Below are 26421 nucleotides of genomic sequence, written 5' to 3'. Positions count from 1 at the left end.
CTGTCTTGCTGAAACTGCCACACGAGGAATTGTGTAAAATGACTTACTGACAAATATTGCAGAGCTCAAGCCCATGGTTTGCCTGGTGCTGCTGGGAGAGTAAATACGGTTGCTAATAGCAGGGTGGGAAATGGGGTGGGCATTCCTGTTACGATGGTGGGGCTGGTGGTGTTCATCATTGTCTTTTTAACCAGCTTGAGTTGTTCTCTCTTTCAGACGAATGAGAAGGGTCAGGTAGTGACCAAGACTGCGCTGCTTAAACAGATGGAGGAACTTATAGAAGAACCGGGTCTGACTTGCTGCATCTGCCGGGAAGGATACAAGTTTCAGGTAAAGTGAGATATATTTGCAGAGCCCTCTCACCAGCTGAGGGGACTTGCCAGTATCCGGCTGCACAAGGGCTGGTGCGTTGGCTCTGGGAGATTGGGAAATCTTGGGTTATGTTCTCGGCATCAGTAATTCCAGAGGTGTTTGGGAAGTGGAAGTGTGTTTCCAGTGAAAGCTTGGATGTTTCTAGTGAAAGCAGGAGAAAGATTTGATCGGTATAAGTTTCAGGTGGGGACTGGGAGAGATGAAATTCAGTGCAGTGTCAACATAGTACAAAGCGTGAACTGTTAGAGAAGTGCATGATCTTTAACATAGCTGTTGTGTCATTACAGCCTACGAAAGTCCTCGGTATTTATACTTTCACCAAACGTGTCGCACTAGAGGAGTTTGAGAACAAGCCCCGAAAACAACAAGGATACAGCACAGTCTCTCACTTCAACATTGTCCACTATGATTGTCACCTTGCAGCTGTCAGGTACGTTCTGATCGCAGGCTGGAGAGTGAGGGTTGATAGTATTTTCCATGGTGGTTTGGGAGCGTGGCACTTGGCCTTGTAACTCAGGATGAGTTTGCTTATGACTTGATCGCTTTGCAGCCTGGAGACAGCCATGGGCTTCTCTGTTGTGGTCTGCTTTAACGTGCCACATAGACTTCAGGCCTACATGCTAAAAAGCGAAGTCCATAATTTAAAAAAGTTGTGGAATTGACAATTTTTTGATGGTTTCTTAGACAAAAAACTTGCATATTTGTAACTTTTCTGGGCGTGGCTTGCTTTCTCAATGCAGACTTGCTCGCGGCCGTGAAGAATGGGAGAGCGCAGCCCTACAAAATGCCAACACCAAGTGTAACGGGCTCCTGCCGGTCTGGGGACCTCATGTGCCAGAGTCTGCTTTTGCTACTTGCTTAGCACGGTGAGTAGAAGTAGTTACTTCTTGAGCTGTTTTGCGTTTAGGTAGGTGAGTCGGTACGTTACTACGGAGGCATTCTAGTTTCAGAGATGATGGCAGCTAAATCTTAGTAAACTTGAGCTATTTCTGATTCTGCCGTCAGGAGTACATCTCCTAAAAAAGTGTAGGTGTCTGTTTGCTCCTTGGCTTCATATAAATAAATACATTCATTACCTCTTTAGCCCCCTGTCACTCCTGAAGATGCAGTATAGTAACAATGTTGATTCATTTGCGGCCCAATGACCCCCTGCTTTACAAAAGAAACCTGTCTGACACCAATGAATTCCCTTGTGTAGATTTCCGAACCTCTATTGGATGGTAGTGATTACACTTACCTAAAGCAGATGGAGATGGTTCGTCCTGCTGGCATTATTCTCATCCACCTTGTGCTGGATTTGTACAGTCACGTTGGAAATCAGGAGTAGTAACATCTTTGATGCATTTCAGCCGGGGAGCGGTATCCCAAACTCTGGATGTGCATGGGAAAATAGTATTGATGAGTGTGTGTACGTATGCAGATGGAATTGGGTTTGCCAGAGTAAGCTGAGCGCCTCCCTTTGGGGAGGTTAATCTAAGGTGACGGTGCTTGCATATTTGTATCCTGTTCATTCTTTAAAGCTTTTCTATGAGCTCAGATTCTGAGCTGTGGTGTGAAAGAAGAAACTATTTTTTTAAAAAAAGCTTTTAATAATGTATCACTTACTGCTGTTTTTTCAGACACAACACATACCTCCAGGAGTGCACAGGGCAACGGGAACCCACCTACCAGCTCAATGTCCATGACATTAAACTGCTATTTCTCCGTTTTGCGATGGAGCAATCATTCAGCGTAGATACAGGAGGAGGAGGAAGGGAGAGCAACATACACCTCATTCCGTACATAATCCACACGGTGCTCTACGTCCTCAACACGTCAGTACCTTTCTCTTACCAACAACCTCTGCCTTCCACTCTTTGTCTCAGAAAGCTCTATAGGGGCTGAAAGCTGGGCTTTGTTACATGTATGTGGCAAGAAAGATGGGAAATCACACTGAAGTTTTAGGAGGAACCAAATTGCACATTTTAAGCAGACAGTTAGAGGTTTACATTGTTTGGAGTAAAGCGTTGCCGCCTGAACTTGCAGAATGACAGGAACCTATTGAGTAAAAGCAATTGGGAATTAGCTTCTCTTTCCATTCTGGATGTAATTATTACCTCTGGAGTGAGCAACAGGGTTATTAGACTAAAGAAACACTGCCAGCTTAATTTTCTCTGGAGCAGACAGGAGAGAGACACTATGATGAAGTAATTGTTGTTAGTTGAAAACTTAACCCTGGTATCATTTTATCCAACATGAAAATAACAGAATCAGTTTTGGTTCCAGTTTTTACATAATGCAATTCTCCTGTAGCATTCAGGTCCATCAGATTTTCCTGATATTTTTACAATTCTTTTTTTTTTTCATTGTTATTTTTCTACTGGTCAATAGCAACGCAGGAACACTGCTGCTGAAGTGTTTTGGTAATCTTTATACAAAGCATAAGTATCCGGCATGTTTTGGCTTGACACTATGTCTAAGTGTACCAATCTGTAGCCACCTAAATGCTTTTGAGTGCATGAGCTGGTTTTGATAATGCAGTACTCCGTGTGAAAATGTAATGCCTTTTATTTGTGTAGTTAGATACCAGAAAGTAATATTAATTAGAAGAGGGTATAAATGTTAAAATATATGCCTGTTCAACCAAGGTCACTCCAAATGGAGTGCAATGAAATCTCTCTCACTTTCCTGCCTGGAACTAATCAACATTTTGGCTCTAATACAATTTGTCTATTGTTTTTAATATCTATGTCCAGATCCCTGCACTATTGTTTTCTGAGTCCCTTGGGAGACAAATAAATGAAACTTCTTTCATCTCGTTAGTCTGCTTACTGGCACCAGAGAGCCCAGAACCCGCTGTGTGGCTGTTGTATAAAAATGCATTATGTACTTTCCAGACATTTTTTTTTTTCTAAAGACATGTTTGATATTAAATGGAGAAAATGAAGAGCTACTAGTTGGCTGCCAGCTGCGTCATGTAGCAAATGAAAAGGTCACGCAACACTGACACCCAGACAGAGTTTTATCTGCTAGGATGCTGCTTTATAATTTCCTGATAGGGGGAGTATATCTAACTTAAAAATGGAGAGACTTACCTGGTTGGCAGCCTCTTCCTGATGAAGTAGAGCATTAGACTGTGGTAACGTGTGATACATCTCCGCAAGGTCTGCTGAAACACAGAGTTTGCACAGTCAGCTCTGGGGTGTCAGGACTCCTGAAGAGACTGGAGCTACGGGAAAGGAAAAGAAATTACATATATAAGCTTACAGTAAATACACTATCTTTTGGGGTTTGAAATTGGCTTGTATTCTTCAGTGATTGCTTTTGTGGTAGATGAATAACATAAATTGATTCTAAGGTCTGGCTGTAGGAGCTGCAGTCATGTGCTTAGTGTTAGGTGGGAGGTGGTACAACCTGAACACATGGACTGGCTGGCCTGACTATTTTTTTCTCTAATAAAAAGGAAAAATAGCTCTACAGTTGTATTGCCCTCTGTTGGGGCAGTGCCAGCTGCCTTGCAGACCTCTCTAGTACTATGCACAGCTCCAAGGAAAAGTGAGTTCGCTAGGCTTCTATGCTTCACTGGGAGCAAATACTCAACCAGTGGATGAATTTGGGAAAAACCTGACAGTGCAAAGCTAGCACTGCTTTTTCCTGCGTAGGACTGCGTGAATGTGGTACCTCAAAGCTCCTGAGATGTAGCAAATTAACACGCAAGAGCCAGAACAGCTGCTGAAGGTTTTCTTGTGTTTCAGAACTCGAGCGACTTCGAGGGAGGAGAAGAACCTCCAGAGCTTCATAGAGCACCCCAAAGAGAAGTGGGTGGAGAGTGCCTACGAGGTGGACGGGCCCCATTATTACACTGTGCTGGCGCTGCACATCTCGCCCCCGGAGAAGTGGAAAGCCATGCGAGTGGAGATCCTCAAGAGGCTCCTCGTCACCTCCCACGTGCGAGTGGTGTCACCAGGGGGAGCCAGCAGGTTAGCCACGACCCCACGGCTGCTCCTCCACAGCTGCCAGCTTACTCACGTTACTGTCACACTAGTCACAGCCCCACACAGCTTATGGGGAGTTAAGGACAGGAGTGTGCATATTTTAGCATAGCAGATATTAACCCTTCTGAGTAGCTTTGTACGCAGCGTTGCAGAGGTACGAGCAGGAGCGTTCAATTCTGGAGGTTTTTTGGAGTGGATCAATCAGTTGATCAGTGGAAATGATGCTTTTCCTAGGAGTATAGCTAAAAGAAGGAAAAAAGTAAAATGCTTATTTCCTCCCCCTCTCAAGTGAAACACTGTAGTAACTTCTGTTGTGTGCTGTTTCAGAGCTGCTAGCGTGCTCTCTGCTTGCCTTGCTAAAGAAGCTTTCTGTGCTCTTTTGATCAGTGCACCAGCTTCCTTAAATAGAAAAATAGAAATAGAAATCAAATGCCATTGCTTTTAAAAAAGAAAAAAATCAATAGCAGCTGTCAAGCACTTGAAGTACAAGAATAAGTGGCTGTGCCTGCCTGACAAAAGCACATATTTCCAGAGAAGGAAGGGGAATTCCAGTTTCTGAAAAGATGATTTTAAATAGCTGTCATAATTAGGAATAAATTCATTATTATTCTAAGTCGCCTTAAAGGGCATTCTTATTCTGATGACACTAATTATGTGTTTGATAAAGTCATTACATTGTAGTAACACACAACACAGCATGCATCAATGCTATTAGAGGCATCAAAAGTGGAAGAGCCCTTAAAGGGGCTCCTGTATTGATTTCTGTGCTAGTTTCTGCTGTTTGAGCTCAGCCTGCTCTGTGTTCCTGTCTCCTGTTTCCACCACCCTGCCTGAGTTCTGCGAAAGGGGGTTTAACAGTCACAGGAGATATTATCGTGGAGGTCTGTTCTCTCAAACACAAGGGCGCGCAGCTTTTCATTTGGCCTGCGAAAGAGACGGGTAAAGCAAAGCCCCTGTGTGGGTTTGCTGTGGATGTTTGGTGTTTTTTAAAGCCCTCAGCAAATGGTTCAGTTTCTTTCCCTATTTATCTCTAAGCATGTATGTAATATAAGCATATTGAAATGGACATAGCAAGAAACTTGGAGCTAAACCATCCAATCTCTGGAATTTCAGAGGAAAACACTGAGAAATAGTTCTCAGGAATTATGTCAAGGTTTATTCAAGGGCTTTCTTTAATCCCTGCAGATGAAGAGAGCACAAAGCCTTCCACTGATAATACCTCTCAGAAATAGAAATATGGCAACTCTTATTTCCAAGGTCTGTGCTTATTTATTCTCAAGGAAAATCAGGAAGAGGGCGACGGGTGGTGAAATGCTCTATGGATAAGCGCCAATACCTTGAATTCATAGGCAAAGGCACAGAGGAAGCCAGCGTCTGTAACATCACAGTAATAAGTCTGCATATAAAAGATTAAAATTAGCATTCCACGTTAGATGCAGTACAAGGGTGTTATCTGGGAGCACCCCCATTCAGAGTACATCGGGGTGGTGTGGACTGAAGGTTAGAGAGACACAAGGACTCGCTGCTACCTTTACTGGGGGAGGTGGAGAGAAGTCACTGTAGGAACCAACAGTGCATCTAAAAGCAGCTGAGGATCAACTCGTCCTAAAAAGGGCCTGTAAATCTTATTAATGAAGATGCAGGCAATACTCTACATTCCCTCGCACTTAAGTGAAGGCAACAAATACTGCCTGTGCACAGTCCTGTGGTCAGGTGTTTTATCCAGCTGCTCAGCTGGATTAGTCGGCATAAGACAGATTTGAGGAGAATCTAGCCAAAAAAAGTCTTCTGTCTCTGCCGGGAGCTATAGCTATCACAGTTTGTCTGCAAGACCAAAGTGTGGGATACTCGGCACTTCTGGGTTTTAGAAACATTTCGTATTTAAACCCAGAGACTGAATTACCGGGGTGGGTAGGAGTGTTCTGGGTTTGTTCTTTTTTTGTAAATGTAGTTTACAAATTCCGAAGGACTGAATCAAGTGCCCGATTACCTGCTCGTTATTACTGAACCAGGAATTCTGGCTAGAAAAATCCTATCGACGCTTTGCAGTTTAGCTTTCATCTGGAGTTTGGGAGAAAACTATCCTTTTGATTTTTTTTTTTTCCCTTTGCTCCTGACTGTGACCTTTCTAAAATATTCATGAGAGAAGCAAGGCTCCCGAAGTGTTAATGTCTAACTTTCTGCCGGCAATCCATGCATAGCTGATGAGCCTGAACCAGCTTACGTTAATGAAAATGCGGCAGCTATTCTATGAAGTAGCTGTTCCAGAAGGTAGCTACCAGACTTAACCCACAAGGGCCTTTTAGTTTTCAATTAAAGGAGCAGACTCCAATTAGATCAAAACCATTCACATAAAAAGAAACTCTGTCTTGCAGTATTTGGGAGTCTAGAATTAGCCTCGCTCTAAGTTGCTGTTCTTCCCGTGGAAATTTAGTCACCTTTACTAATTGGTTTTCCTTTAAATAATTAAGCCTAGCTGCCCAAGCAGGCTGCCACCTACCAAGCTGTCTGTTTTAAGGGCAGACACATAAGTGTAGCCTTTTAGAATAAGAGCAGCGAAACGTTCATTTTCCCAAAAAAAAAACCCAACTTGTGGCAGATTGCAGTTGGGCCTGTGGTCAGACGATACCCTTTTGTTTTGTCTTGCTGACTTGTGTCAGTGACAGCTGAGCTAGTTCTAGGTGCATAAAAAAGGGCTTTTTTTTTTTTCCCCAAAGCTTTTAAGTGGTGAGCAGGAAGCGACATGTGATGGAGGCAGATGTACCTGAGAAACACATGCAAGAAAATTCCAGACCCATTAGAGTTGCTGGCAGGAGGTTCTGCCTTGCCAGAACCTGTTTGTGATTAATCCTGTAAACTTTGGGAGCTGTTATCCCAGGACAGCTCTGCACCTTTTATAGCATTTCTTCAGCCAGATGCTGAATTTCCAAAAGAAGTCCTTTCATGGTGATAGAATAACCACGAAGATATAAAATGGGAATTCCTTTATTTCTTCAAGGGCAAGATGTTTCCCTCAGAGTCTTTCAGAAACACTTTTGTGAGTTAGAAGCAAAAATATGTTCTCTGTCATTGATACAGACTGTGGCTGAAACCTAGATCTAGTTATTTCTTCAGGAATCGGCTCTCCTCCAAGCAATAAGAATACAAATGGGGGGCTGCGCATTGTTTTTTCCGACCTTCCTGTTTTCTTCCTACATACTCTTAGCAGTCCGCTTCCCTCAGAGCTTGTTTTCTTCCTGTGAAATAAGGTTTCATTGGCTAACTGCTTAGCTTACAGCAGGCACAGCTGGTAAAGTGATTTCCTACCTGTAGGAATCGGTGCGCAGAAGTCGCGGATGCCCAGTGTTTGTTTCGTGTCCAAGAGCCCACAGCAAAGCTCACTCAGAGCCATTCCCCATGCGTATTAGTGATAGGCTTTTTGGCTGTTTCAGCTTTCGCGCTATTCATCAAATCGGTTACCGAAGCATAGTAAAGTGATTAACTCAGAGATTGATTTCATTATCTTCCTAGACTGGCAGATAAGACGGTGAAGGAATACGCAACATACCGCTCTGGCCTTCTCTTCTGGGCCCTAGTAGATCTCATTTACAACATGTTCAAGGTAAGAAAAAACACCGCAGTTCATCTCTATCAGCTTTCTAACCTGAGCAACTACATGTATTTGAGATAGAAGGCAGAGTTTGAAGCCCCTTTTTCCAAGATCCTTGTAAACATAAAACTTCCCCTTGTATGAGCAGAAAGGCTGCAAGAAGTGGCCTGTGCTTATTGTACGCCTTGCAGTTTGGTGTCCGAAGGATTGAGAGACTTCTTCAGTTTGCAGCGCTCCTCTCATGTCGTGTTTTTGCTTATTTTTTCTGTTTGTGGTTTGTTAAAGCAAGGACATTTGGAGCTGCACCAGGGAACCAGTTGGGTAAGGAAGGGAGGTAGGGGCATCCACCAGAAAGAAACTTGCAGCTTCCAAAGAGGGTTAAATAATTAGGGTGCGAAAATGGCTGTGACCTTGTTTGCATTCTGTACAAGAAGATTATAAAGTCACACCTGGAGTACCTTTTTCTATGTGGCTTGTTTACAAGAGGCAGGGGATGCAAGTCCAAGAGCAATGGGAAAAAGCATCGGGATTTGCAGTTATTCTTCTAAATAGTTATATTTTGGACTGATTTGGTCCCATTTTCCCCTCTCCTAGAAGGTGCCTACCAGTAACACGGAGGGAGGCTGGTCCTACTCTCTTGCTGAATTCATACGACACAATGACATGCCAATACACGAAGCTGCAGACAAGGCCCTGAAAACCTTCCAGGAGGAGTTCATGCCAGTTGAAACATTTTCCGAGTTTTTGGATGTGGCTGGTAAGTGTGCGCTTTCCCTTTTATAGGCTGTCTTATGCAACTCGTGACTGCCGCTTGCTTGAGACAGCAGCATTCCTGACACTGCGGCAGCAGCTTGTTTGTACGAGGCAGCGAGAGGAGGAGACCTCAGCACTCCAGCTATTGCCTAAGCTATTTCAAAAACAGTTGGGAGACACGCTTGAGCATCCCCAGACAGGAAAATTTCTCTCACCTGATCCTGCAGATCCTCCCCCTGCTCTGTTAAACATACATCACAGCTTAAGGGTGGGTTTGGGTATACGTGGTTTGAAGGCTGATAAACAGATGTGACAGTGTACTAGAGGCAGCAGCAGTTCAGTGCAGCGAGAGTTCCTGCCGTAGGGATTTTGGTATCCCCAGGAGCTGGGAGATGCTGAAAATTAACGTGCAGAGAAGCTACTCTTACTCCTGTCACAAGTTAGTTGTGCTCCGGGCCACTCCAATGTATGGAGCGGCCAGGCAGCCAGCTAGCAGGATCCCTATAGTAGCTCTGTTGCACAAGAGCAAGTGCCATATAGATTTAATGTAGGCACTTTGGTGCCTTCTGCACATGCATCCAACAAGAGTTTATCTTCGTCTCATCCATACTTAAAATAACATTGCAGCTGTCATTAACTTACACGTGCCCTAGCACAAATCCCCAATGTGGGCAGGGGAAACCGCTTTGTGGATCTAATTATTCTGTATTGTCTTCTTTTGTTTAAAGGACTGTTATCAGAAATCAGTGATCCTGACAGCTTCCTCAAGGATCTTTTGAACTCCATCCCCTGAGCTGCCAGCACAGAGAAGCGTTGGGAGAGACTACACTAGCTTGCCTTCCATCCCTTTGTGTTCCTCCTTGTGCAGTCTGTCCCTTCCCTGAGGAGTGCTGCAGTTTTTTTGGTTGTTTTTTTTTTTTTTTTTTATTTTCTACAATTTTTCTTCTTGGAGTGATTTGGAATTTAGATTTGTTTTATCTTGTATTTCAGCGCTTCTATCTGTAAAGCCCTGTGTATTCAAGCTGGTTGAAAGAACTTGTACAGAGAGGAATCCAAACCAGTAAATCTTAATGCTTTAGTGTGCACCTCTTTGAAGTTAAATAAATCGAACAAATGGGTAAGATGGGTTTGACTAGTATTTTAACCATGCAGTAGCCTAAATGCCAAGTTCTTTCTCATCTTTTCTTTCAGAGGTCCTTCTCTCAGGGCTCAGAGCTGCTGCTCTTTCTGGCCCATAGTCTGGACAAGGAGACACAGGAAACAAAAGGCTCGTAGTGAGCAAGGAAGCAGACTGACACTGTCTTTACTGATTGTACATGCAGAGCAGGTTTCCCCCTGTGGGACACGAGCCTTAGAGACTTGTGGACTGCAAGGACACCGTTTCCTTCCACCCCTTCTTCACCTGGGTGAGGGCAGCTGTCCCAGCCGCAGCCATCTCCCCTGACACTTCTTGTTACCCCTCTCCCAGGCATGTTGCATATCACGGTGTCTTTCCTGACTTTCCTCTCACCAAGGCTGTATTCAAAGCAAGCGCGCATGTTGTTGTCTCCGGTTCTGTAGTACTGACAGCGACGTTACCTCTCAGATGCTACTCACGTCAAATTTATTTTCTCTCTCTCTGGTGAAATTTTCAGCTTTAGCAAAATGCATGGAAAATAGACCCTGCACACTTCTTGAGCCGGCCACTTGCCCTTTTGATAGCTTGCATTTTGGTGTGCATGCCCTGACCTGAATCCAAGTACCTGCTTTGAAAACAGCCTTGCCTTTCTTCACCCAGTTGTGCATGCTGGTAACTTACCTTTACCACCAGTTCTGCTGTCCTGTAAGCCAGCTGACACGTGGTTAAGCTGGAATCTAATAAAGCTTTCCCTGTCTTCCTCGTCTCTGTTTGAACTTGAATTTCCGCAATCCTAACACAGTCCCATCCCATAAATAATTGTTTTAGAGGCTGAATAACTCGGCAACCTATTTGATGCCTTTTGTTAGTGTTGAGCACGCATTATGATTTGGCAATTAGCAAATGGGTGAAGGCGCAGTGTTTTTCTTCTCGCCTCTCTGGGTGCTTATGTCACTCCTGGCAGTGGGATTTGGTTCTGGGGAGGAATACGGAATAGTAAGTCACCTCAAGAAGTTGGGGTTAGTGTCTTGCAAGGTACTTAAGGATGTCAGTGGGCTGCTTTGTCAGTTGGGGAAATCCATCTTGCCTTATGAAGGTACAGGAGGGGGGCTAATGTGTGGCGTTCATTCTTCTGTAGTACAGCGATATTACGCTTCACCTGCCTTTTAACCACATAAAAGAGAAAAACACACCTTGTTTTAAAAGCACTGTAAAGTCAAACCTAACAGTCTTCTCTCCAAATTAGCAGCTGTCATTTACCTATGGGTGGGCGCACAAGCATCGCTTACCAGTACTGGTGCACAGTAGCTTGGGCATTACTATAGACCCTTTTTGAGTAAATGACCTTTCAGATCAGTATGATTCCTGAAAGCAGCAGTGAACAGGTAACAAGAAACCAGGTTTTTGTGACTGTGGTTCTAAAGCTTCTCACAGAGAGTTCAGGTGCAAGACTGAAACCCCAACGCTTTTTGACTTTGTCATTTGTGTAAGATTGACTGGTTAAGCTCCAGACGAGCTATTAATGTGATTCGGAAAGCAGGGGAGGAATACTAGGCTGCCTCGCTACCTACTTACTGTCTTTTCACAGAAAAACACGTCTTTTCTCCTTCAGCTACAGCCTCAGCGTGCCAGGCAGTCCCTCAGCTTTTGCTTCACAGCTGTTGCCTCACTGGCACAAAGGAGGATTGTTACAAATACCTTGCGCAGTACCTTTCTTCAGCTTACCTAACGAGGTAACTTCAGTGTAGCTCCAGTTTTTGCTGATGCAAATCCTGGTATAGCTCTGTTTCTGCTGGCACAGGTATTTTGCAAAAGCAGTCTCTGCTGTTGCAGAAACTGGTAAAGTTTACACCAGCAAAATAATTCTTTGTCTACCCGTGCAGTTGGATCAGTAGATCCTTAAGCTTACCAGGAGGAGAACGCGATCGCTGTTCACCGATATTACTACAACTGCGAGGAAGTAGGATGTTGAAAGGAAGTCACAAATTGTGTCCTTACCAGTGTAAGCAGAGTTGCGATAAACTACTCAGAGCTACTGTAGAGTGTTTTGCAAAGGTCCGGAGATGTATTTTGGAAACGAAAGGCGGTGTATCAAGTGCCTCTCTGCTCAGAGCACATGAGGGTCATGATTTATGGGGAAGACAGATTTGAAAAGAAAGTGGGAACAGCGTGGTGGTGCTTCTGCGGAGCAGAATAGCTTGGGAGGGACTAAAAACTAAGAATAACAACCCCAGAAGACCTAGACAGGGACAAGAACAAAAGAAAAAAGTGTTTTGGAAAGTTTCAGCTGACGCGGGCCACACACAGAGCCTCAAACATTCGCAGTACTGCACAAAGGCGATGCTCTCCAGGCTGCAGAGTCCCCCACGGGCTAGAGAAGTCAGCAGAGACTTTTGGGGGAAGCATGTTACTTACATTAGAAGTAAGAGAGGAGCGAGAGTGAGGGAAAATGCATCAAAATGGGTAAAACAACTCAAAACTGATGAACTGAACCACTAGCTGAACAATAGAGAGTCAACCCCCTCTCCAAAAAAAAAATGGAATATTTGCCAAAGACTTTGGGGAAAAAAAAATCCTTTGCAATGCACAAGAACCAGTGTGACCTCTGCGAATTGCTTTGAACCTGACTTCATGGGCAAGAGCTTCCCCCAGATGATGTGATGTCCTTGCGATGGCTGTTCACACTGGGTCAAACTCCGGTGATTGTTTATTAATTAATCTTGGGAAAGACGCCTCCCAGGGAGAACAAAGCACTCAGCCCTGCCCCGGGCATCGGCAGGGACGTGCCGGGCTCTTGCGCCGGCTGCAGGTAAGAAGGCCCCTGTGAGCCTGAATAATTTTGCTGCTTCTGCGATCCCACAAATCCATCAGGCAGGTGGTACCCGAACGAAACCAGGTAAAAGCTCCCAGGGTTTGTTCAGCAAAGATGGGAAGCCCTTGACCTTCCCCCTTGTATTTCATGATGGTTTCCTGTGTCCTGCTGCCTCCTCCCTTCGTGATTCCCTTTTCCAAGCCAGGCAGATGCCCTTCTGGAAGGTTTGCATGGCCGGGTGCTCTTTCCGACAGCTGTCCCGCCAGGATGGGAAGCCTTCCTCCTGCTCCTCTCTGCCCCGCTACCGACTCTTCCATCTAAGTGTCTCTCCTGTGTTTTGCCTCTAACTGCAATTGCCTGGAAGTATTTTCAAACAAGCGGTGGATTAGAGCTGCTGAGCATAAACACACTGTGAGCTGCAACATTTCGATGCCATAAAAGATTCCCTGGACTTTTTCTGATGCAGGAAAAGCGATTTATCTCCCTGGACACACGTCCGCACGGCTTTTTTTTTCAGGCAGGGGAAGGACATGTGGATCATGTGCGTTCAGCAAGACCACGGTGGAGCCTTGACAATTACGTGGGTACATCTTGGGGCTGCAGTCTCCAATGCAGAAACTTGGAGCAGAGCAAGAAGTCTCTTTTTCCCTTTCTCCAAAGTTTTTGGGAAGCCTTACTATATGTGAGCACACAGGGTACCAAAGGCTGCCTCGGTATTAAAGAGGAAAAAACCCTTTCATACAAGAGCATGACCAGTTTCTGCCAAGATGATGCTGAGATGTTGCTCAAGGAGCCTACAGCAAAGAAGCGAGACACCAGACAAGCACCGCTGACCGCTGAACCACATGAAAACAGCTCCTACGGCTGGGCTTGGGCTTATGCGGGCAGAAAAGTTTGCGTCACGTTTGCTGAAACCGGGTTTGATGTTTTTATTTTACCAAAATGCCTCGCAGGGTACCCGAACCGCTGGCTCTGGGAAGCACAGAGGCTTTTCTCCATGCCGGGTGGGTAATTTCCGGGGAAAGGCCTCCGGTTTGCTCCATCTGAAGGGCACAGCATAAGGCTGGACTGTCCCTGCTGCTGCAGCACCGTTAGCTGATTTATCAGTCCCCCCCTCGTCAGCTCCTGGCTCTGCAAGCCTTGTCTTCTCCTGTCCTGCCTTTCAGCATGACCAGCTGCCGCATGGACACTGCACCATCCCCGTTCCTCGCCTGCACGAACCTGTATCGAGTCCCACGTGCTTATTTTGGCCATTGAGCACCTTTTCCTGGAGGAAGATCACACCAGGCTGTGCCAGCCCAGCCCCTTCTGCCTCCATCGCAGGAATAACCGCGCTTTCGCCACGCCGTGAACACAACCCTTGCAGCGCCCGCTATGCAAACAGTGGGCACCGTCGCACCGCCCGTGCCGTCTGCCTGTGACAATAAAGCAAATCTTCTGCAAAATTCCCTCCCTGTCTCAGCCTTGACTTTCGGGCCAGCCCTGTTTTCAGTTTGGGGCTTATTCCTTACAGATTTATGCCCCATCGAGCTCAAGGACTAGATTGGACATCCTCCGAGCAGAGAAGTAACATAAACGAGTATAAAAAGCACTAAGTCCAGGCTCCCAACTTGTCTTTGAATTCACAAGTGAAACCAGGCGAGATTTTGGCTGCTCCAGAGAAGGGCCACCCTGCCAGCCCGAGGAGCGGCTTTCCCAGCACATCTCGGGAGACGTCCCGTGGTCTGTGCGAGCTCGTTTGGAAGCCCCCCCTTGGGTCGTGTTTCTGCTCCCTGCCTGCCTCCGGGTAAGAAAATCAGATTGGCCTCGGCTTGTTTGCTGCACGTGGCTGGGGCACAGCCTGGCCACCTTGTCACCCCCATCAGGGATGTTTCTTGGCTCACACGTACAGAATTGAGGGCACAGAGGAAAACAAGCTGCGCAGCTTGCAAGGACCGCTGGAAAAGGTGCTGAGGCGAATTAAGTACAAAATCACTTTAGGGATGTGACCCCCCCTGGTACACGAAGTTGCTGGGAGAAGCCAGGCGCAACCGCCTGAACCTCCAGGAATAGTCGCTCACTTGCTGGTTGCCAAGAGGGAAAAAAAAAAATGATTAAATGATTTTGGCAGGATTGATCCCGCTCGCTCACATCAACTGCTCAGCTCGGGGAGGAACCACCAGCTCCATCCCTCTTGTCAAAACCCCGGAGATTGGCAGAGATCCCTCTCCCCTTCCCAAAGGGGAACGTGCCGGTAGGAAGAGATGCTTTTTAGTTAAAATTAAAAATAAAATGGTACAAATGCTATGTTGAGGGGAAGCTCTCAGGTTGTGTTTTAACTCTGAGACCCGAGGCAGGTTAGGGGCTCCTGGGCATCGCCCCCCCAAAAGGCAGCATCCCCAGACACCGGGATGGGGAACGTGGCTTTCAGCCCATTGAAGAGTGTAAAGAGGTCTGGCCGCTGCCTCTTAAAAGGTTTTCTTTCTTTTTGTAGTGCTTATTCAGCTTTTATTAAAGCAGGATGATCCTGTGCTCAGTGCTATTCCCTGCATCCAGGCTCTGTCGCTACAGGTCCCGGATTTGCAGCAGGAGTTACAATCTCTCTCCAAACCTCCTCTCCTGCCCCGCAGTGATTTTTCCCTTCGTCCCACCATTGCCGTGGACCCGGGAGGGATAAGACACGTTCCCCATTGCCTAATTTATGCAGCCGGGTGCCGCAGAGCTCTCCTGCCCCTTCCTACATCACCTCGGGAGCATCAGGCACCACGCGATGGATTTCCCACTCCAAAAAAGCCGGGGCTGCCTTCTGGAAACGTGCCACCGCCCCGACACTCCTCTGCCTGACTCAGCCTGCTCCCTTCCCTTCTAAAACATCAACCCCTTTTAGGTGAATCATAACCGAACCTGAGCTGTGGGCGAACTCCAGCCAAACCTGGTGCAACCCTCCAGCGAGTCCTCAGTGACCCGCAAATGCCCAGGGAGGCCCCGGAGCCGCAGGAGAAATGGGTTTGATGCAGAGAGCCCAGGTCTGCTTTCGGGGCCACTGCGATTAACCCCGACCTGCTCCAGAGGGGGAATATGTTGATATTTTATTGCATTAGTCTTATGCCACCAGGGAAGCAGGATAACACCCACCCTACAGCCTTTCTCTGCTGGGGAAGGTGTATGGTAGAGAGAAGGGCATATATTAAGCTGAAATTGCAAAAATTAAGCCTTTCATGGTTCAAGTTCAGCTTTGGTATATGAAGAGAGACTGGGCTTTTGTAAAAAATAGAGAGAAATATCAAGAACATCGTGTTTAGTCTTGGCTGGTCTTGCCAGCGATGTTGGGTCCGGCATCTTTTGCATCTTTCCCCGCTGCAGGGAAGCGATGTGAAGGCTGGAGGAGGTGGGAGAAGAATAAAAGAGATGCTTTCATTTGGGAAAGGAGGCGGAGGGCAGGGCAGCCAGGGGTACCCACTGATTAATGGGCTGTCCGGCTCCCATCGTTTAGATGGAGACATCTTTCCCGTAATGATGATAACCCCAATAATTACTGTTATTACCAATAATCCCACTTAGCGCTTGTTCTTTCTCAAGTGTTGTGACAATGGGACTTCAGTAACCCTCAGCGCGTGTCCCTGGGGTGAGCACCGTCCTCACCCCGGGATGGGGAACGTGGACTGGGGATGCTCCTGCAAAGGCTGAAGTCCTCTGGGGCTTGAACGCCAATTACAGCCCTGGAGAGCATTGAAAGCCAAACCCTGTGCCCTCAGATAGCACGTGCGCCCAGCTGATAAAATCTCATTTTCAGCACCCAAATGGGTGTTTGCGGTGATGCGTTGCGTTGGTGTCTCTGCTTATCTGTTGTGCTGGTGTCTGTGGTTATCTGTTGTGTTGGCGTTGGCGCTTGCCACATCGTCCGGGCGGCTGAGCATCTGCATGTCAGGACACCCCACGAGCCGTTCTTCGGGTGTTTAATCCCTGCAGCTTCTCCCAGGCCGTTTTTTAATCTTATTTAATGAACAAATATGAGTGCGTTCTAAACCCAGCGCCATCCTTTAATTATTCGTAATATTTGATGACAACAAACTAATTCCCAAATGATGAGATCAGACATTAAAGGCACATCTCCCAAGTGCCTGGTCATTAATATTTCTCTTCCCTCGGTCCGTATTTTGCCTGCTGTAAGCAGTTTTGATATAACGAGCTCGGTGACTGCATCAGGTGGCGTAGGGGAAAGGTATTTACCAGCCATAGGCCACCGGGCTGCATTACGGGCTGGGAACCACTGAAAACTGGGTGTCTAGCTGTCAGGGTGCTCCACCCAAGGACCTCTCCCTCAGAAACACCCCAGGACATTGGGAAATCCAAGAGGGGGAGCCGCTCTGAAAGCTTCGGCTCATTGACTCACTCCGCTGACACCGAGTTTTCTTGCAGCCGCCGCGAGCATCCCTCCGGGTTCAGGATAGGAGGTGGAGGGCTGGAGCAGTCCAGAGTGTGATAGGGAATGGGATCCCCTCTATATGGCAGATGCCATTGTCCCATGCTGGTGGAGAAGGAGGGAAGGCAAGAAATGCCGTCCCAGGGAATGGGATGCTCGATGAAAAGCCAGCCCCGGAGCAGAGCTGCCCATGCCAGCTACATCCAGTACTCGCATCACCAGCTCCCACCAGGAAGCTTTTCTTCATCCTGTGTCATGCAAAACGCGTCAGGCTAAAAACCCCACAGTACAAGAAATGAAAATACTTACCTAATGGCTTCTGGAAGAGAGATTTAGATAAAGAGCTAAAAATACACCCCAATAACCATCTTCTGTGATCTGAGCTTCGAATGCTGCTCAACCCGTGGCTGAGCCCAGTGCGGGTTACAAAGTGTGTGGGAACAGCAAGAAAAGAAATCATGTCATATCCTATCTTTTCCCAAAAGACAAAAATTCTTTGAAAGTTGTTCCACATTTAAATTAATGAGGCCGGGGTCTACCTGCTACTCGCAGAACGAAAAGCTTAGCACCGCCAGGATTGAAACTGTGCACTTGGGCATGCACAAATTAACGATGCCGCATCTTGTGATTATCCTCGAGGAGCTGCCAAAGCAATCACTGCATCGTAAAACACACCTGCGGCGGCCTGTACGGGCTTATCGATGCATATTTGCCGCTCTACTCAATACAGATGCAAATATTTGGTTACTAGGGAAGCAAAGAATATTGCCACAGTCTCCAAGGAAATGCTACGGCGTGTCTCAACCACTCCGAGTTAGTGGATGCTTCGCAGCCGCTCTCAGCATCTTTATCTCTTGCTGCATCCCTCCCTCCTGAGTTCACCCACCTTTTTGGGTTGCACCTGGTGCAGAAGCGTTTGTTTCCAAAACACTGACATGATCTCCATAGAGAAGATCATGCCCAGTCCAGGTGAGAGGAGATGGGGATGTGCTAAGGTCAATCAGCCTGGGTCCATCCTTTGCATCCCCAGTTCTTTGTGGCTGAAATCTGTTTTGCTATGTTGATGCGCGTAAAACCCCTAAATGTGGCAAAATGAAATTTTTATCTCTGAAAAAGCGACTGGAGGAATAGACCTGCAATGGGAGAAGGTGCTGGATTTAAGCAGCGGCTCCTATTTCACATGAGCTGATAGAAACGGTAGAAAATATATAGGGGAAAAAACACTGTTTGAGGAGGAGAAACCTCCTTTAAAGGCAACAAGGAACCTGCAGGGAGGAAAATTGCTGCTTTTGTAACCACTGATGTAATTCATTCCTCCTGCATTATCGATAGCAGCCAACCTGCCAAATATTTTCTGTTTCCGCAGCGTGACATGGTGACCGATGCAATTCCCGACACGATCCAAGGGCTTCCCTTATACGGCTTGCAACAATAACCCCGGTGACTAACCTGGCCCTTTCTCCACCGAGCGACACCTCGGTGATGTGCAAAGAGGCGCAGCCTTTGTGTGTTCATGCAACAACCGGGTGCGTTCGGTGGGGTCTGAGTCACCGGGGGAGTCACCGGGGCAGCTGGTGCCTTCTTGCCCATCTTCCCACGTGCCTATTGCAGGGCACGGGCAGGCGGGGATGGTTTCTGCTCTGATTTCTCAAGAAACAGCCCCGATGCTGTTGCAACCATGGGAGCGTGCGGGGCAAGTGGTCGGTTGGAGTAGGAAAAACTTTGCTGGCCAAAAATGCAACTGGGGTTGCAGCAACTCATCAGCTGCTAATTCCATCACCCCACTGATGCTCGTGCACCATCATACAGGTCTGGGTTAAACCCCAACCATTTTGGGGGAGGCACTGTTAAAAATCCCACTTATTTCAGCAGCCTGGATTGCCCAAATACCCTTATTCGTGCAGCAAGCTGCCAGGCAAGAGTAAGAGCCACAGGGGAGTGATACTAATCCCAGTTTAACCACTGAAGCTTGCTGGTTATTAAATGGCAGCCTCCGAAAAAGGTACCTCTTGTTACTGCAGAGTCTGGGGTGAGTAAATCGCCCTTTTCCACCTGTGAAGCTGGCAAAGAGCAGTCTCGGGCGGTTGCCCAAGGGAAGAGGAAGGGGGATGAGGATGCTGAGATCGCCGGGGGCTTCGGAGGAGATGCTGCTCCACCACGATGCTGGGAAATCAGTGCCGAGGAGGGCTCCGCTGGGATTACCAAGTGGGGCGTTTTTGAGGGCTGGGGAGTTGTACAGATGTTAAGCCAAAGGATTTTTGCTTGTTTGTTTTAGAGGGGGATTTATTCAAACACATAAACTGTAACTCAGCAGCGATGCACGTCAGCCCGGGGGAGCGTCACCTACTCGCTGTAACTCAGCGCAGTTCGTATGTGGTGGCAAAAGTGCCGAGTTTGGTTTGGTTTGGCTGAAAAACGGTTACTTGGAAGGAAGACAGACCCAAGGAAACAAGAACTTTCCACGAGTGGCAGACTAATAAAGCTTCAATGTATATAACCAAACCCAGGAAAATTGATATTAAAAAAATCTAAGCAGATATAGAGAGCAGTCCTGAAAGAGCCACTGAGGCTTTGCCAGTGAAGGATGCTAACAAAGCCAAGGTAAAAATGGGTATAAAAATCAAATCCAAGGGTCCAGATTCCTCACCCTGCTCCAGCCCGTGTTTGGGTGAAGCAATAGAGAGGAAGAATAAACCCGATGCATTATTATTAGCATCGCTAGGGGTGGTCACCGTTATTTAATTGCTGGATAGTTTCTGTGTTCATAAATAGTGCGGTTTCCCATCCCTCTTCCTCTGTGTCCAAATAGGAAAGGGCTAATCAGTGCTTCATTATTTATATCTGCAATTGGCAGGCAGCGGAGAGCTTTCCACGGCAGGAATCGGAGGAATCCCTACAGGAATGTCCCCAGCCGCCGCGGGGTATCCCATGTGCTGGACCACGGCTGCTCGGCACATCGGTGGCAGCGGGTCAGCTCTGCGGTTGCACGAGCCCTCACCGAAGAAGCCGAGCCTAAACCTAATTAATTGTTGCGATTAATTCAGGATGATTCACTTTCAGGGGCCGGGATGAAACTGTAGCCCGGCGGCAGAGCTGGTGGTGACCGTGCGCATCCCAGGGCTGAGCCAAAGTCCATTAGAAAAAAGACTCATTGATTTAACAACTTTTGTATCAGCCCCGGTGAATCTCTCCTCACCGCCGTGGCAATGGGTGCTGCCTAACGAGCAATCACGATACGCATCATCTCACCGGGCAGGTACAAAAGCATTAATTAACTGGCTGGTTTATCATTCCCTCTGATGTTTTCCTGCTTCCTTACGGGAAAAAATAAAACAACTCTGGTTGTTCAACAGGATTTTCCCAGCTGTTGACCATGCGGCTTTGGAGGTTTCTGAAATCTCCCGGCTCTTTCCAGCATAACCGCCTGCCAGCGAGGATGCCGTGTGCCTAAAAGACGGAAAATTACCCAGAACTGGGAGAAAGCTGCTCTTGGTTGGCTTCTGCCCCTAATAATCACCTTGTTATTGGCAGTTTTAGTCTATTCTTCCATTTTGTAAGCATTGCAGTGCATCTGCAGGGTGGTACGCGCTATGGAAATGTTTTCCAGTGAGCTGCAATATTTTTCTTTAAATATGGCTCCGTTTGATGCATCAGCGGTACCCAGCATCAGCAGTTACAGCCGTGCCCTAATGACCGAGGGATTAAAGGTGTTTTCCTGTAACCTCAGCAAAGAACATAGGTTACAGTCTACATAAACTGAGGCTAAAGTGTTTTTGTGCTCGGTAAAATATAATCTTTTCAGGTGTTTCTTTGAGTCACCCGGTACATTATTGCATCTCCACCCAGTATATTTTTTTTTTCCAGGAGGTGCTGGGAAAACACGGGCTTGTAAAACATTAACAGAGCCCTTTGAAGAGCCTTCGGTCATGGCGCGGAGCATGGCTGGCGGGCGCTGATGGAGTTTCAGCAGGTGGATGCTGCAGCCCATGTAGTTTAATATAAATATTGCCCGCGTATTTTAATATAAATATTACCTGGCAAAGCACCGTATTTTTATTTCAGCGACTAGCATTACTACAGCTTTACACCGGTGTTACTGAGAGTTTTCTGTGTGCTTCACTTGCTCACAAAACATCATTCCAATCCATGGCAGTGCAACGGGGTAATCACATAATTCAATTACACAATATCCTTTGATTGCCAAGTGGCTCAGAGGTCCAGGAGCAGCAGTTGGGAAACGCTTATTTAATAACTTAATTATTATAATATCAACGTTATTTAGCACTTAGGCAGGACTCTGCATTCGGATAACAAAATTCACCCCTTCTAATTTAATCTTTTCCATTTGGTGATTTCCCCGAGAGCCAAAAGCAGCGACACAAAGGCCGGGGGCGGGGAGCGTTTCACAGGGCAAAAGCGAGCGCTTCCTCATTTATTTTATGTTAACCAATTATCCCGAGGAGCTTGCTGAGGGATCAGGAGCGCCGTTGGACCCGCTTTCCCCCCCAAAATCACCCTCCAACACCCCCCCTCCAGGCGAGGCCTCGCTGGGGACACGTGGAGGGACCCACCGCGGAGGGGGGGCGTGGTTTGAGTGAGGGGGCGGAGTTTAGGGCGTGGTTATGGTGGAGAGGGCGTGGCCTGGCGGCAGCGCTGCCCGCAGCCGGGGGCGCGGTGAGGCGGAGCCGGGCCCGCCCCGCGCTCGGCGGCCGCTCAGTGCCCGGGTAGCGGCGGCGGCGGCCGCAGGAGTGCGGGGAGATCGGCGGCGGCGGCGGCGGCGGCCGCAGGAGTGCGGGGAGATCGGCGGCGGCGGCGGCGGCAGTCTTGGTATTGCTCCCTCTTTCTTCCCCCTCAGCGTCCGCCCCGGCGGCCGTTAGCGGCCCGCGCGCTGCCCAACGCTCACTCCGCCTCAGCCGCGGCGGCCGTTAAACCGCCGCTTCCGGCCGCAGCCGCCCCCCTCCCCCCCCCCCCCCCCCCTCACCTCAGCTCACCTCAGGGGCTGAGGCGGCCGCCGGGCGATGAACTCGCTGCTCTTCGGGGAGATGGCCCGCGCTTTCGCCCCCGGCGCGGCCGCCGCTTCCTGCCCTCTGGGACCCGGCGGCGGTCCCGGTAGCCCCGCAGCGGCGGCGGTGGCGGGGGGCCCGCCGGTAACGGCGGCGCTTCGTAACGACCTGGGCTCCAACATCCACCTGCTGAAGGGGCTCAACGTGCGGTTCCGCTGCTTCCTGGCCAAGGTCCACGAGCTGGAGCGGCGCAACCGGCTGCTGGAGAAGCAGCTGGCGGCCCAGCAGAGCGAACGCGACCGCCGCCTGCGCTACAAGACCTTCTCCCGCGACCAGGCCGTGCAGACCGACGGCGGGACCCCCCCGCTTCTGCTGCCGCCTCCGCCGCCGGGCCCCGGCCACGGGCTGCCCGCCGCTCCCCTCGCCTCTCCCCCTCACTACAGCCGTTTGCCCGGCACCATCTGGAGCTACACCCAGGTGCGGCGGACCGGAGGCGGCGGGTTGGAAACGGTGCAGGGACCCGGCGTTTCTTGGATCCATCCGGACGGCGTCGGGGTCCAGATCGACACCATCACCCCCGAGATCCGCGCCCTTTACAACGTGTTGGCCAAAGTCAAGCGGGAGCGGGATGAGTACAAGAGAAAGTGAGAGTCGGGGGGGTGGTTATGAGACTTCGGGGGGAGGGGGGGGGGGATGCGGGGGAAACCCCTGCAGTGCGGGGAAACGGGCGAGTCCCTCCTTGGGGTGGAGGGAGCATCTGGGGAGAGCCCTGGGGACATGGGGACAGGCCCCCCCCGGCATCCCCAGGGCTCCTTCCCTCCCTGGGGAGGATGCTGCCTTGGGTTTGGGGAGGCTCTGCTTTGCGGGGGGGGTGGTGGTGGTTGGGGGGTGGTTGGACCTCAGCTTGGCGTCTGGAAAATTGTGAGATCCTTCCCTGGGAGGCTGGAGAGCTGTGATCTTAAAAGCAGCATTGTCAGATTGATTAAAAAAAGAAAAAAATATTAAAAAAATCCTTTTTGGAAAAGGCAAAGAATCTGTTATTAATATTGCATTGCATAGTTACTCCTAAATTTAGCTTGCCTTCATTTTCTGGACTAATCACTCCAGTAGTCGATTTGGTGTGCCAGCTCACTGAAATTAGCTCAGTGCTGCAATATTTGGGTTGCAAATACTGCAGGGGAAGGTTTGCACTCCAAGACGTTCCTCTGAATTAGTCAAAACAAAAGCCCCAGCGGTAGCCTCTGTAAACCCTGGTCATCGGGAGGTGTCTCTCGGCCTGTTGGGAAGCCCTGGGATTTTTAACTGGTGTTCTTCTCCCCTCGGTGATGGATAGCATTCCCTTCGGATTGCCGTATTTGCCTGCTCGGCCGAGCTGTGGCGGAGATGGAGGCCAGAGCGGATAAAAAAAAAAAAAAGCTAGTTGGGATTCTGCAGGGAGATTCCTGCATTGTCTGACGAGCTGCCTGTCCTTTGGGGCTGGCGTGGGCACTCCCCTTTGGAGTTTTGGCATCTTTAGGCTTAAAATGCGTTTCCTCCTTTCCCAGCCTTGTATTTTTCTTTTTTTTTTTTTCTGCAGAACAAATGTAATCCTTATTTTTCTGGGGGCGGGGGGGGAGGCAGCCGGCGTTTCTCGGCTCTGTGGCCTGTGAAGCGTAGCTGAATTTCTTCTGTCCAGGGTAGCAGGACTGCAGTGTGCTCTTTGCATCCCTCTAGCCATCAGCTTTTATAACAAACCTCCTCTTATGAATTTACTTGGTTTAGACAGGTTTTACAGGCAGGCATGTGCTGTTCAAGTAGTAATTTCTGGCCTGTTCGTTAACTGGAGTACTGTCTGCTTTCAGTGCATCTTCTTAAAGCTTGTGTGCCTTGACTGCTCTGTACTTTGTGGCTGCAGCACCTTCTGAATCTGGATGGAAAAAAGAAGTTGGCCTCTTTTTTTTTCAGTCTAGAATAGTAGATGCCACCATGGCACGGGGTTGTTTTTGTTTTTATGGTTGGTACCAAGGAGATGGGAGTAGTGGTGCTTCAGAGGAAGTTGCGCTTGGTGGTGGCTTGGGTGAGGAAGAGATGTGTTGGGTGTGGGTTATGTTGCCAAAAGCTGGGGATGATACTTCTTTTTAATGGATACGTGATTTTTTTTTTTTTTTTTCTTAGGGAAGAGGAGACTTGTGGGCCTTTTAAGTTGAGTCTTTGTACCGATACATAGTTGATTCTGTCTATTCTGTGTTCACCTGGTTGTGTAAAGAAAATTTCCACCCCAGAGTCTGTATTCAGGTGTGAGTGTTTGCGCACTCATAAACCAAAGAAACTCAGTGGAGTGAAGGGGGCCTCTGGAGGCAATAGCAAATTGTATTCTCGCCACCCTTCCTGCTCTCGAAACAGGTTTTTCTCCTGATGCTTGAAAATAAAATGTGATTAATGCATATCAACATGCATCACACTAGTACTATAACTGCGGTGTGTCTTTTATGCTACATTTATTGCTATGTAATTGGAATGATTGTCCCACTCTCCTGTGACCTTCACTGACATCACACGTTCAGCTCTTTTGGGGTAGATTGGCTTTTTCATTGGTGGCCTTGAGCACGCTTTTGCATGCTTATGGAGTAATACTGTGCTGTTTTAAATTTAATTCTCACAGGCAGAGTAGATTAGTCAATTCGATTTCATTACCATGAGCTAATGGGGTGTTGCAGTGTTTGTCGGCGATCCTGTAGAAATTGGTATCAATGTTTTCTTGTTTATTTTTGCAGGGGAGGGATTCTCTGTCCTGGCATGTTTGTGTGTACGTACGTGTGTATAAATACGCACTTTGGGTTTACCTTATCTTGCTGTGAAACCTTTGATGATGGTGTTTTGTTTAGGGAAATGAGCTCCAAGTGGAAAATAAGCCTTGTGCCTGTCTCTTGATGGTGCTGTTAGGGCTTGCAGAAAGTTAGGTGCCAGCACGAGTTTCCAAGGCAGACCCGGGATCTTGCAAAGACGCGCCACTGGGCAGCTCCTTCGCCTCGCGGCACTGCTCCAGGGTGTGGGTATCCTCGTGGGGGAAACACCCTGTTGGCTACATGGATTTCAGAGTGGTTTGGTACATGGTGGTTGTTTCACACCAAGAAAATAACCATTTTGCTTCACTCGAGAACGCGGCAGCCTTTTTGAAGCCATGGGGCCTTGTGACCTGACCAGTAAGCCACCAAGCTGATGTGCAGGGATGCTTGAGCAGATAGCAATACATCACACTTACTTCCTAAAACAATGGAGGTTTTTTTTCCTTTCCAGGATGACCACTTGATTAAGGACGTCACAGCTAGCAAATGTTCCTTGTGTGAAACGTTTACCTACCAGGAAAACATTACATTGCTAAGTCAGGGAATACCGCTTAAGCGAATCCGTAGTTTCAAAGACATGACTCACGTGCGATGTGTCTGTTGTTGTTGAAGACCCAAACTCATTCATGTCATACTTGTGAAAAATGCAATGGTGGAATTCCGACGTGAAATAATTCCTTTTGTTTCCTTTCTTTTAAAGGTAGCTTTACTGCTACTCTTAAAAATAACAGTGGAAGATCATCTAAGATGCTCTTTCCAATGAAAATTCTGCCTGTGCAATTTTTGGCAGTACCAATGGCTTCACTTTAGGCAAGTATGTTCAACTCCTTTGTTAGTTCCCCCAAAATTGTTTTTCTTGGACATCCTTACACAAGAAACTGGAGTTCTGAGGTCTAGAAAATATGAGAGTGCATAGTCAGTAGAGCACCTAGATGATATTTTACCCAGGATTTTGTTTGTATCTGAAGTACAAATGAGGAAATATTCCCCCTAAGGAGCCCAGCTTTCAGACCAAAATTGCTTTTTTTTTTTTCCCCCCCCAGATGATGTTATTTTACACAAACAGTATGTAATTCTGTATCTCTTTCTACTTAACATGTTGTCTTAATCATACAATATTTTTTTAGTACTGATCATGATTTTACATTGTGGATTATGACTTCAGCTGTGGGAGTTAGTAATTGGAGGGGTTTTATAGGAAAAATGAACTTAAAATTCATTTTCCTTATTGTTTTGATGTGTTTTTTTTTCCCCAAACTATGCTAGCATTTAGAAGAGCTTTTGGCCATAGATCTGATTCCAAATCCTTTGTAACATTTTGTCTGCTACTACACTTTTAACAAGAAAAGGTAAAATCATCCACGCCCTTTGCAGCCCAGCCAGCTCAATAAAAAAATGCTTTCAGGGACAGTTATCTGAAAATGGAGGTAAGCTTCAAGTTTTTGTCAGCTGAAACGCACAGGTGAAGTATTTTTTTTTTTTCTAGACAGAAAAAAAAAGAGACCATACTGCATCACCACCTCTGAGGTGAGATTAACCGGTTGTGGGTTTTTAAGTGACTAGTGTTTGAATCT

The 26421-nt window shown here is 47.6% G+C and overlaps 2 protein-coding genes across 2 annotated transcripts in view; both read left to right on the top strand.

Annotated features, from left to right (window-relative positions):
- UBR4 (ubiquitin protein ligase E3 component n-recognin 4) overlaps positions 1-9809 on the top strand; it is a 78405-nt gene extending 68596 nt beyond the window's left edge. The window contains exons 99-106 of the mRNA XM_082493705.1: positions 217-330; positions 660-802; positions 1113-1238; positions 1992-2186; positions 4107-4331; positions 7857-7947; positions 8530-8692; positions 9417-9809. Coding sequence (XP_082349831.1) covers positions 217-330; positions 660-802; positions 1113-1238; positions 1992-2186; positions 4107-4331; positions 7857-7947; positions 8530-8692; positions 9417-9481 — 1122 coding nt within the window. The 3' untranslated portion in view covers positions 9482-9809. The remainder of the gene's footprint in view (positions 1-216; positions 331-659; positions 803-1112; positions 1239-1991; positions 2187-4106; positions 4332-7856; positions 7948-8529; positions 8693-9416) is intronic.
- A 12228-nt stretch (positions 9810-22037) lies between these two features.
- IFFO2 (intermediate filament family orphan 2) overlaps positions 22038-26421 on the top strand; it is a gene marked incomplete at its 5' end in the record, with an annotated part of 37514 nt that continues 33130 nt past the window's right edge. The window contains one exon of the mRNA XM_082493447.1: positions 22038-22666. Within this exon, the coding sequence (XP_082349573.1) occupies positions 22038-22666 (629 nt within the window). The remainder of the gene's footprint in view (positions 22667-26421) is intronic.

Source organism: Vanellus vanellus (assembly GCF_965231255.1).
Source record: "Vanellus vanellus genome assembly, chromosome: 20".
In the NCBI taxonomy this organism is placed as follows: domain Eukaryota; kingdom Metazoa; phylum Chordata; class Aves; order Charadriiformes; family Charadriidae; genus Vanellus; species Vanellus vanellus.
The sequence above is the reverse complement of the archived record's forward strand: the minus strand, read 5'-3'. Positions and strand labels throughout refer to the sequence as shown.